This window comes from Phaseolus vulgaris, chromosome 8, assembly GCF_051622355.1.
Source record: "Phaseolus vulgaris cultivar YP4 chromosome 8, ASM5162235v1, whole genome shotgun sequence".
Lineage (NCBI taxonomy): Eukaryota > Viridiplantae > Streptophyta > Magnoliopsida > Fabales > Fabaceae > Phaseolus > Phaseolus vulgaris.
This window is the reverse complement of record NC_143505.1, coordinates 52893073-52905635: the sequence shown is the minus strand read 5'-3', so window position 1 is coordinate 52905635 and position 12563 is coordinate 52893073. Positions and strand designations below refer to the sequence as shown.

At 36.9% G+C, this 12563-nt stretch overlaps 2 protein-coding genes across 2 annotated transcripts; one reads left to right on the top strand and one right to left on the bottom strand.

The window, feature by feature from the left end:
• Positions 1-27: 27 nt before the first annotated feature.
• On the top strand, positions 28-1507 carry LOC150025651 (uncharacterized). Its single transcript, XM_090294152.1, has 5 exons — positions 28-381; positions 465-671; positions 754-1011; positions 1096-1206; positions 1463-1507. The coding sequence occupies exons 1-5, from the start codon at positions 115-117 to the stop codon at positions 1505-1507; spliced, it is 888 nt and encodes a 295-aa protein (XP_090150278.1). The 5' UTR covers positions 28-114.
• A 7051-nt stretch (positions 1508-8558) lies between these two features.
• Positions 8559-9164, bottom strand: LOC137825348 (uncharacterized). Its single transcript, XM_068631019.1, has one exon. It carries the CDS (start codon positions 9162-9164, stop codon positions 8559-8561), a length of 606 nt encoding a protein of 201 aa, XP_068487120.1.
• Positions 9165-12563: the final 3399 nt, after the last annotated feature.

The window sequence follows — 12563 nt, the reverse complement described above, 5'->3', positions numbered from 1 at the left end:
TCAACCCACATGCAACATGTAAATAAACATTTAGAATTTTATGTATTATTTTTATATGATTTTAATTCGATGCACATTAACTAATGTTTGTTACCTAATTTTTTTAACAGAGACATGGATGACGACCAGACTCCAGTCAGACCTCGATCTGGGCGAGGTAGTAGAGGACCTACTAGATTGAAGCGTCTTGCATTGAGACGTGCTGCTGGTGAGAAGACACATGTTGACATTGACGTCAACACTGGAGTGGCTTTTGGTCCTAAGGCAGATGAGTTTATGAGCTATCTTGGAGTTGTTTCTCGTGAGAGGCTCTCCATTTTGATTAATTCATGGGATGAGGTTTCAGAGGTTGATCGGAACATGCTATGGGAGGATGTTCTGGTCAGCTTTACATTATTATTGTTATCATATAATGCTTTTTAATATTGATTAATTAATTTTAATTTGATGATGTTATTTTCCAGGCAAACTTTGACATTCCTGATGTGGAACCGCTTCGATCAAAGATATTATCCAATATCGCACTTAAATTTCGTACCTTTAAGTCAAGACTGACATCGAGATACATTTTTGGCGACCTTAAAGACGAAAATCCATGTTTAAAGTACCAACATATTGATGAAGAGACATGGCGTCTTTTTAGAGAAAGCCGTGAAAATGAGGCTTGGATGGTAAGTGAAGTAACTTTTTTGTTTATATAACATTAATAAGTTTATCTTATTTACTTCAGTTTGTTTATTTCAATTATGACAGGATCGTCGGAAGAAAGCTCAAGAGATAGCTTTGAAGAATCTTACCCCGCACGTTATGTCTCGTTCGGGGTATAGAAAACTTGAGCAAACACTGATGGTGGAAAAGGAGAAATCTCAACAGGGGACGTATTCTGAGAATGTGGAAACAGGGGTCACTTCTCCTCCACCACCTTTTCGCCATGAAAAATGGAAGAGGGCCCGAATTAAAAAGTCCGGTGCACCAAGTTCCGAGCAATCCGGGGTTATAATCGAAAAAATTGTAAGTTATTTTTGTTATTTTCAATTTTTTTAAAGCATTAATTATATTAATGATTGAAAATATGATTTTTGTGTACTCTTGCAGGATTCCTTGGAATCCGACGGTACATTTGTTGCTGAAGGTCGTCACGATATCCTGGTTGAAGCAATTGGACGACCTGAACACTCTGGTCGTGTTCGTGCCGCTGGACAAGGGGTCGGAATTACACTTTATTTTGGAGTTTCAGAACGACAACCATCCTCCTCCTCCAAGAAGGAAACTCAAATGAAGACTAAGTTACGTGAAGAAATAATGGAGGAGACTGATTTGATGTGGCTGGAGATGAAAAAGGAGAATGATCGAATGCGACAAGAGTTTCTATCGCAACAAGTTTGTGCTGAGCCGATTGAACCCCTTGTTAGTCCCACTCCCAAGAGCACAAAGGGGAGTTGTGCGGCTCCTCCAATATCAGGGGATGATATCAATGGGCAGTCAGAGAATTGTGAGCTACTGGTAGTGGGCGGCAAGAGAATTGTGAGCTACTGGTAGTGGGCGGCAAACTTCCTCGGGTGGTGGCACTTGGAAAAGTCTATAAAAACGCCACCACCTTACATAACGTTCCTCTCTCCCCTGATGTGGCGAAGGTAACAGTTGAAAAAGTACGATTTCCTGATGCTCGTGTTCCACTACCTTCAGATGAGGTAACCACTGTGGCCGATGCATTTCAGACATTCGTTGCCTGGCCCAGAGAGCTCATTCGATCTATGCCCAAACCTCATGTAATAATTTCGTTTCATTATATTATTTTTTATTTATATTTATATATTACATATAATTTAATACAAATGTTGTTTATCTTGTAGGAACCTTTTCAGCCACCAAGTCCGAAAAAGAAGCGTGAGGTTCCAGTTGACGATCCTATGGCTTCCCTACGTCTCATTGCTAGTCAGATTGGCAATGATCCTTTTCCAGTTCCGTGGGATAATACATTTTTTCAAATCAACACTGAACTGCCACTGATGATTTACAACACAGATTTATCAGAATTTATATCTGGGAACCAGGAGCTCAATATAAGTATAATTCAATTTTTTATGATGTAAGTATCTTTACCTATTATTCAATTTACTTTATGTTAAATTATTATTGATTATGCTTTAACTAAAAACTTGTAGGTTTTTGCATAGAGTCTGTATCACTGAGGGGAAGGAAAATATGTATGGATTCGTAGATCCTGCATATACTAATCCCGTTGGACCAAACTCAACTGAGACTCAAGCATACATCACTAACATCCTGGAAAAAGAGGGAAAACAAATTTATTTATGCCCTTACATTAATGAGTAAGTTTAATTATATGTCATCAATTATTATTATTTCATGTTTTAAATATTTACTAACTCTTTTCAATGATCATATAGGCATCATTGGCAGTTACTTGTCTTATCAATGGTTGATAAGACTGCTGTGTGGTTCTGTTCCCTACACAAGAAGATGCCCACAAAATTTAAGGATATCATTGATACGTAAGTATAGTATAAACTTAACTTTGTATATGTTACTAATTAACCATCTACTAACGAGGTTTTTTGTATTAACCAGTTCATGGCGTGGATATAACATCCTAAAAGGTCGATCCAGTTCAAATAATTTGAACTACATAAGAGTAAAGGTTTGTAATTTTTTTCTTTCTCTATTATCATTGTTTATCAATATACTAACATATTACTTTTTATTGAATTATATAGTGTAATAAACAACCAGGAAGCTATGAGTGTGGCTATTACATTATGCAATGGATGATTACCATTATAAGACTAGGTGTTAAAACTGGTTGGAAGGAGGTATATGTTAAATCATTTTTATAATTCTTGAACATATATATATCTAGAAACTAATTTATGTCAACTTTGCAATGCAGTTATTCACAGAAGAAACACCAATGAGTGAGGAAGGCATTTCATATGTTAGAGATTCTTGGTCCACATACTTCATTAATTTTTATAACTCTAGCATAAGTAAACAATATTAGTGGTTTTATTATATGTAATTTGATCACTTGTAAATGTACATTTTGATGATTTCAATTGGTTACTACATTTTTGTATTTGTCTGGCTGGGTTTAATCATTATGCAGGTTATTTAAATATATGGTTTCTGCACAAAACAGGATGTACCAAAAAAAAAAAAGCACTATTTACAAATGCGGTCTTAAAGACCGCATTTGTAAATAGTGAATTCGCATTTACAAATGCGGTCTTAGTAAATGACCGCATTTGTAAATAGTGATTTATGAATGTTGTTTTTACCAAGACCGCATTCATAAATCCTAAACCCCAAACCCACTCCCTAATTCAGAATAATATACAAATGCGGTTACCTAAAATGACCGCATTTGTAAATGTGATTTATGAATGCGGTCATAGGACCGCATTTGTAAATTCCAGATTTACAAATGCGTGTTGATCAAATGCGGTTCTATGACCGCATTTGTAAATTTAAAATAGCCGCATTTGTTTAACTTATCTGCACTAGTGCCTCATGCTTACAAATCAAAACCAGAATTAATAAATATATCATGATACAAGGAGATTGCAAAACAAGGATTTGTTTTCCTATTCCTAGTTAGACATGAGCTTGAAAGCTGAGAATGCCTCACAAGGATAGTAACAAAACTACACCTTCAAGTCAGGCACACCATCTGCTCTTCAAAACTGTGATATAGTAGAAAAAACATCCTAGCCTACACCTGCAAAAAAATGGGTGCATCACACCAAACAACATCACAACATCCCAATTGGACTAGACACCTCACCAACAATGCATCCTACCATAGGAGACACGAGCTTGCTACACTTGATTGCCTCATGTTGGAAGCACCCACCAACAACCTTTTCCCAGCCCAACTTTGGCATCACAACAGATGCACCATTCGGGATTCCATGCATAGGCCATTTGTCCTCTGCATTTGCTTAAATCTGCCCTGCATCTAACGCACCTATTAACAAAAAATATACCCCTTGAATAATGCTTAGCAGGCCAAGCTACAATTTCAACAACATAGATTACTCCTCCTACAATTGATGGCCCCTTACAGTAGACCAATGAGCTTCCTTTGCACCCGGCCAACAACTCCAACACACGAGCTACACCGGCACACCACCAAACCAGCCAACAACTTCAACATAAACTAGCAGACCAATACTGGCAGCACATCAGAAGTGGGAAGTGAGGCTCCATACAAACTTCCTTTACTACCCCAAAACTGGCCTAAACCAGAATAAACTAGCACCCTCATACTAGCTAAGCCTACTGGTTCCCATTACCTTGAAAGTTTTAATCAAAATATTGTCCTTCTCATCACCACTACACCTTCCATAGATAGCAACACCACCACTAGATTTTACTCCTGTAGCATACCAACTACCTTCATACACTCCAGGCCTAGCACCAAATTTTCTAAAACACCAAACAACCCCTGATTTACTTAACCAAAACTTTGATTCTACTCACCGATTCCAGACCAGGCATTACACAACTTGAAATAAGCACCACCTAAATTCCACCTTTTCCACGATTTATACTACCTTTCTTTAAAGTGGTTCTGCAGAACCTCACATCTGGTTTTGCTAGCAACACCTCTACCTCTGACCACTCCTTTCAACCCTTACCAGCTCATCAGGATTACCACTGCTTATATTTCCAGTGCTTCCAATCAGTATACTCAGCTCACCTCCAGCCTTTGAGTAATTACTCTTCTAGTGGTGCAACATAAGACCCCACTCCGAACCTAGAAGAAGAAAACCCAGAAAAGAGTTGTTCACTGCTCCTTTGACAACTTCCAATACACCAGCAGATCTTTCCAACCACAGGTATTCATGAATGCACCAATCAACATCCAATTACTTAAAGCTTCTAATACAGATTAATGGGTTGAGAACCCAATCAGCAAGATAGTAGTTAAAAGGTTGTCCCCTGTACTTTAACCATTGTCATGACTTGAGTTGAGCCGTTAGGAAAATCTCTTCCACATCTACTACACTTTGTTTAAACACAATAGAGTTCATATGCTCCCATATACACCTCACTATAGTTGATATGATTCCAATATCTCAATATGAATGATTCTTGACATTCTTAGGAATCAACTTGAGTTGGATATGAGGTAGGCACTTTTTGATAGAATTGGATCAAGGTTCTATGTTCAAGAACTCACCAAGACTAGTACCAAAACCCAAACTCACATGGAAGATCTATGTATTGTCAATTGAATCAAAACAGCAACTAGAAATGAAGAAGAAGCAAAGAGGAACAACAAATGTAAAAGGAACCGAAGCAAAACAACAAAGGAAACTAGAATACCGAACTGAAAATGCAAAGAACACAAGCTAAGACATGAACATAAAAGGAGAAGGAAGGAAGGAGAAGAGAAAGCTCATGAAGATGGAGGGATTGGTTGGATAATCACGCCACTTAGAGGATGAAGACTCCAAGATGAGTGTGCTATGCCGCCACTTGAGGTAACTAAGAACTCTCAAGATAAGACTAAGTGAGGAAGGCACAAAGCTCTCCAATTCTCTCTCAAATTGAGTAGAGTTTCTCTAATTCAAAATTCAAATCTGAAAAATACAAAGGAAACACCTTAATTTATAGGCTAAGAGGTGCTGAAAAGTGAAGCTAAAACAAATGCAAATTCCCCCTAAATGACATGAAAGTTGGCGCCAACTATAACATGAGGAAGGTGTGACTTCCTCTCTTAGTTTGGCACCTCCCTATTACGTCTACACCTCTCTACTAAACGCACACCCCCCTAAGTTTCCTAAACTAAAGACCTAAAGATGCTTTTACAAAAGAGGTTTCTTATGTTTCCCTTTAAGCACCTTCAAACAAAGAAATTACAAAAAGAGAAAACAAACGTCCATTAGCTCCTAAAGCCTTGAACATGCTCCTTGTAAGCCTTTGAGGTGGGCTATTAACTCCATGAGCGTCCTCCATTTGAGCCTCAACCTCTTCTTGTTCTTGATGATTGGCCTCCATATCCACTTGAGCTTGATCTCCATCATACTCCCCGAGTTGGAGAGAATTCGACCACGAATTCTGGAGACCTACAGAAAAAGGAGTTAGATCACTGATATTAAAAGTATGACTACCTAAGAATGTATCAGGCATATCTAACTCATAAGCATTGTCATTAATTCTCTTTAGGACTTGGAAAGGTCCATCCCCACGAGGCATTAGTTTGGACTTCCTTTGAGTAGGAAAACGATCCTTCCTCAAATGAAGCCAAACCCAATCACCCTCCTCAAACAACAATGCTTTCCTCCTTTTATTGGCAAGTTTAGCATACTTGCCAACCTTCTTCTCAATTCTCTTTTTGATGTCTTTATGCAAAATTTTCACTATAGTTGTCCATACTCCTTTCCACATGAAATTTTGTTTACTGCTCACTTGTGGCAAGCAGAAGTTTTCAAAGAGCGCCGATAGAACATTGTGCTGAACAAACAATACACCTATCCATTTAAAGCATAATGTCCACACACTCTGAGCAAAAGGACATTCTATGAAAATATGTTGACATGATTCCTCCTTCGTTTGGCATAAGGCACATAAGATTGAGTTTATCATCACCCCTCTCCTCCTCAAGCACACTCTAGTTGGGATTCTGCCTAGGCGGACCCTCCAAGCTTTGGTTATGACATTGGGGAATGCTTTGATTTTCCACAAGGACTTAAACACTTCCTGTTGTGGATAACTGGCCTACTTTGTTAAGAATTCATATGCTGTATAGACAGAAAAGGTCCCCGAATCTTCACTCCCCCACGTCTGAACATATTTTTGTTCCCTTGTTAGGCTTACTCGGGATATGTGTTGGATAAAATTGGCTTCCAACAAAGTTTCTCACTCAAATCTATCCCTCATCCACCTCAAATTCCACCTTCATACTGCATCTACCCACTCCCCAACCTCACTCACCTTTAGACCCTGGTTTAAGGACAGAGAGAATAGAGTTTTGAGATTATTATTACCAATCCACACATCCTCCCAGAATTTCACTTTGTCTCCACTTCCTAACCTCCATGCTAGTTGATGTTGGAACCAACCTACTCCTTCTCCCTTTGTACATACTTTCTGCAGATCTCTCCACCATTATGACTGTATTTTCACTAGAATTTGTGGACAGTCCAAATCCATTCCATACTTTGATACCATTAAGTCCTTCCACTTCCCTTTCTCTTCCGACACAAACTGCCATCTCCATTTAGCTAGGAGCGCATAGTTGAATTTCTGAATATCTCTGATCCCCAAACCACCATCCTCTTTTAGTTTACATACGTCTTCCTAGCTAACCCATGATATCGATCTCTTCTCCTTCCCCCACCCCCACATAAACCTCCGTCGAACCCGATTATGCTTTGGTAGATAGAGCCTGGCGCTTTGAAAATGGAGAGATAGAACAGCAGAACCGTTGTGATAACTGATTTAATTAGGCATATTCTCCATGCCATAGACAAAAATCTTCCTTTCCAGACATTGAATCTAGCTTTTAGTTTAGTTAGCATTGGTTCCCAAAACTTGACCTTCATTGGGTTCCCTCCCACTTCTAAGCCCATATATTTAAACAAGACTCCCATCTCGGCACAATTCAAAATCTTAGCATAGCTTGCCAAAGCATTTCCCTCAACATTTACTCCTGCAATCTTAGACTTGTGAAAATTCATCTTTAGGTCTGAGGCTAGCTCAAACCCCCTTAGAATCGCCTTCATGGTTACCACATTACTACGAGACTCCTCATATAGGAAAAGGGTATCATCTGCGAATTGCAAGATATTAAGCTCCACCTTTTCTCTACCAGTCTTAACTCCTGACAATAGGTTGGCCTTATTAGCTTGCCTTACTAACCCAGCTAAACCTTCAACTACCACAATGAAAAGAAAAGGGGCAAGCAGATCACCTTGCCTCAAGCCTCTTGTTGGTTTGAATTCCTCCGTTGGGCTCCCATTGACTAACACAGAAACAGTAGCCGATTCCATACACCCTCGCATCCACTTAACCCACTTGCTGTGAAAACCCATCTTATGGAGCATATCATATAGAAAATCCGACCTAACCGAGTCGTACGCTTTTCCAAAATCCACCTTCAAGCATAAACCACTCCTCCCGCTCCTTCTAAGATCCTCTATGACCTCATTAGCCATGAGTACACTATCCAATAACCCTTTACCCTTTAGAAAAGCATATTGGCTTTTGTTAACAGAGTTTAACACTTTCTTAATTCTACCAGCCAACACCTTTGCAATGACTTTATATATAGCCCCCACTAAAGAGATGGGTCGATATTGCTCCAACTTAGAGGGGTCCTTAACTTTTGGTACCAGAGTTATAAAGGATGCATTACACCCTTTTGGTATAGCACTTGTATCATGAAACGAGGCCATGGCACTGACGAACTCGTCTTTTATATACCCCCAACTTTTCCTAATAAAGTTGAAATTGAACCCGTCGGGTCCAGGACTCTTTAATCCTTTGCATTGCCACACTGCTTACTTGATTTCCTCCTCTTTAAAAGCCTATATAAGGTTCATATTATCTTTTGGGGTGAGCACTTTAAACTCTACTGCATCAAGCCTTACCCCAAAATCTCTTGTTGCTTTAAACCTATTCTCAAACACCTTCTTCGCTTCTATTCGAACCGTACATGGTTCCTCACACCACTGACCGCCAACCTCTACACCCTTCACTTCATTCCTAAGTCTTCTCCATCTCAAAGACGAATGGTAGAATTTGGTGCACGAATCCCCATACTTGAACCAACTTACTCTTTCTTTTTGGAACATAAGAGGGTTAATCTTTCTATCCACTTCCCTTAACCAATTCGTTAATTCCATTCTTTCCAACCTCCCACTTCTCACTGAACCTCCATCCAAATCAAGACTATCAAGCGATTCAATTTCACTCAAAATACTCATCTTGATGGTGTGCAGGTTACCATACACATCTCTGTTCCAGATTTTTAGATCCCCCTTAAGCAACTTCAGCTTATCCTTAAGTTTCAAGATTTCATTCCCCTGAACTGTATAAGACTGCCACTTTTCCTTCACCATCCCATTAAAACCCTCCTCCATAAGCCAGACATCAATGGTTCGAAATGGTTTGGGACCCCAGTTCTTATCCATGGTCTTCACCACCAAAGCACAATGATCAGACACTTCCCTCCGCTGGACATACTGTTTTCACTTCGGCCATATATTCATCCACTCTTCAAAGACAAGAACTCTATCAAGCCTACTCTTAGCCGTTCCATTTGCTTTAAATCACACATATTTTTTGCCTACTATAGGTAGATTCAATAACAGATTGGATTTTATAAACCAATTGAACCCATTAATCTCACTTGTGTGGCCACTTGATGTATGTCCCCTATCACTAGTACCTTTCCTTTCCCTTCTACTTCTTATGGCGTTAAAATCCCCACAAAGACACCACACCAATTCCTGAGATGCCACTTTAATGTTTGTGAGATCATCCCAAAGAAGCTTTTTATCTCTTAATATGCAAGCATAGTAGATGTTTACTATAACACACCTTCGTGCAAAACTTAGGCGTATGCCTCACACAGCAATAAAACCCTTCCCTATCACATGACTTTCATAACAGAAAGCTTCTTTGTGCCATATGGACAACAGGCTTCCTCCTCCATTATCGCCTTCATTTATGAATCCATCCAATTCTATTGTCCCCCACAAAGCAAAACATCTGGTATTTGTGATCACCGTTGTTTTCATTTCTTGCATACTAGTCACAGATGATTTAAGTGTTATCATATGATCTTTACACTATAATTTTTTTTTTTAATTTAATCGACATACAATTTATAAAATATATAAAATAAAATAAAAATATTAATATTAACATGACATAAATTTCAAATATAAATGTTTATATATTAATTTTTAAAAATAAAAAAGGTTCATTTTAATTTTTTTTGTATCCACTTCTCTAGAATCAATGATTTTACATCTTGTCAAAACATTTGAACAAATTAACCAATTAATGCTCAAACTTTTTTATAGTTAATCACCACTATATTTCTCAGTCTCTCTTGTCCTAAATTTTTCATATAGATATGAAATTAACAACATTAATGTAATAATATACAGGAAATAAACAGCTTGATTACTTCAATAAATAATATATATATATATATATATATATATATATATATCAAATGAAATAAAAACCTTTATGAATTGATTCTTTACAGAAGTTAAAAATGGAGCTGATTGAGAGGATCTCAAATATCTTATAATTACCCAAAATGCAAATCTCAAACCAACCTAAAACATCACACCTTGATTTTATTACAGGTTCCACTTAATAGCCACTACGTTCACTTTTTGTTGGCTGGTTTAGGTAATAGGTTAGGTTAGCAACCTTTTTTTTATAAGAGCGCTTACATATTTTATATTAATTTAAATCATTTTATTCTGTTAATGTAATTCATTTTTTTATAAAAAAAAGTTTTTATATCTATTTTAAACAATACACTATCCAATTATTCACAAACATTCCTAGGAACAAATTATAAAGACAAAAGTTTAGTAGAATGTTCCAAAACCAGCAAACTCGGGTTTCAAACACTTCTTCTTTTAGTATTAAATCACAATTTAGACAAACTATAACCTCTAACGTCTCAACCTATTCCTATGTGTCACATGCACACAAACACACTGAGAGACGCACACAAATACAAAGATACGTAAAATCTCTAAAATATATGATACGGAGACACAAATCTATATATTATATAATTATGAATTATATAAATTTACAATAAAGATTTATGTACATAACTATGTTTCAATTTTTTTATCAGAAAAACATTTTTCATGATTAGTTTAAAAGGATTTGTTCCTTATTTATCATACTAAAATTCATACAATAAATTTGAATTTTTAGAAAATTAATGTGTTTTTTTTTTTAAATTGTGTTATAATCGTGTTAGAATTTTCAGAAATCCAACAAATATTTTTTGAATCAGACACTTCACCCATAAGTGTCCTACGAGTGTCTTTTGAGTGTCGGTATCCAATCCGTGTATTCGACACACAAAGATGAGTGTTAGAGCATATTCTCTATCTCTGTATCCTAATTCTAAATCCTAAAAATTCACTATTCCTATATCCTAACCCTAAATCCTAAAAATAAAAAAATCTTAATTCTGAGTACAAACCCTAATACAAACGAAAAACACAGTTGAAACAAATAACTAAATGGCCAATCCTTGTAAAGTAGCATCTTGATTCTCACAAATCACAGTATTTAAACTCAGAGCTTCAAGTTGAGATCAATGTCATTTTTTCCTGCTTCAAATGTCTCAGGATCTGTGACCTCCTCCGAGTCCTCCACTCCTAAGAAGTTATAGAAAGATATAGGACGTTGTCCACCTGATTCTGAATGTTGGTATGAGTTTATTTTATCCTACAAACAGAAAGAAATATTTTCATATACAACTAAAACAAAAGAGTAAAAATACTGAACCTTTCAGAATGGCTTGCAACTTACATGAGGAACGTGGCTATGGTGCACATCCCCATTGCCGGAAAACAAATGTGTACTAGATGGAGGAAAATTTGTATGAGTATGCATGAGAATGTCAGAATTGTAACTTGAGTGGTGGAACAAAGTACTTGTACCCCATTCGACTTTGCTGAGAAAGACAAGGAGAATTGTCATACAACAAGAAACTAAAACTGGAGATGGCAAAGTATATATCTTGGTGCTGCTGATAATACATACATACATATATATATATCTTGGTGGTGATGTCTAAAGGGATTCTTACCAGTAGCTCTGGCCAGTGCAATTGAAACCATGAGGGTTATTTATGGATGGTGGAAGAACTTGAAAGTTTGATGAAGAAATCAGAGAGTTTTGCAAGGTTGCAGAGAATTGATTTCCATCCATTAGGTCTGAATTTCCCTTTACCCTTTCTTGTCTCATCATCCTTTCAAGTTCAGCCACTCCAGGTCCTCTTTTCTGAACTCTTGGACCCTTTTGCTTTCTTGAACCATCACCACTATTCCCACCACTCTTCAAACTATCGTTACTTTTCATAATTTACTGCTATGGAATATTGTACACTGTCTACTGCTGCATCAAGATGTTATCTCCAATGCAATCAAATACATTTAAATACCATTTTGAGACTAAGAATTTAAAAAGATCCCATCTTAATGGAAATATCTCACAATATATGATTTTAAATTACTACACATAAAATTAATTGTAATCCATGTAAAGGATTTTTCATAATTAACTTAATGCTTTTGCATAATGTCAAATATTGGGACAAAATCTAACCATAACTTAATTTGGGTAAGAGTTAATAATTTTTCCACAGCATCTAACCCTATAATTAAATCACGAATATAGAATATAATAATACTTTGGTGTAATGTCAGATATTGGAACAAAATCTAATCATAACTTAATTTTAGTAAGGTAAATCTTTTTTTCTATACTCACTTTTTGATCAAATCAAAGTCAAAAGATTAAAGATGACATAATACTTG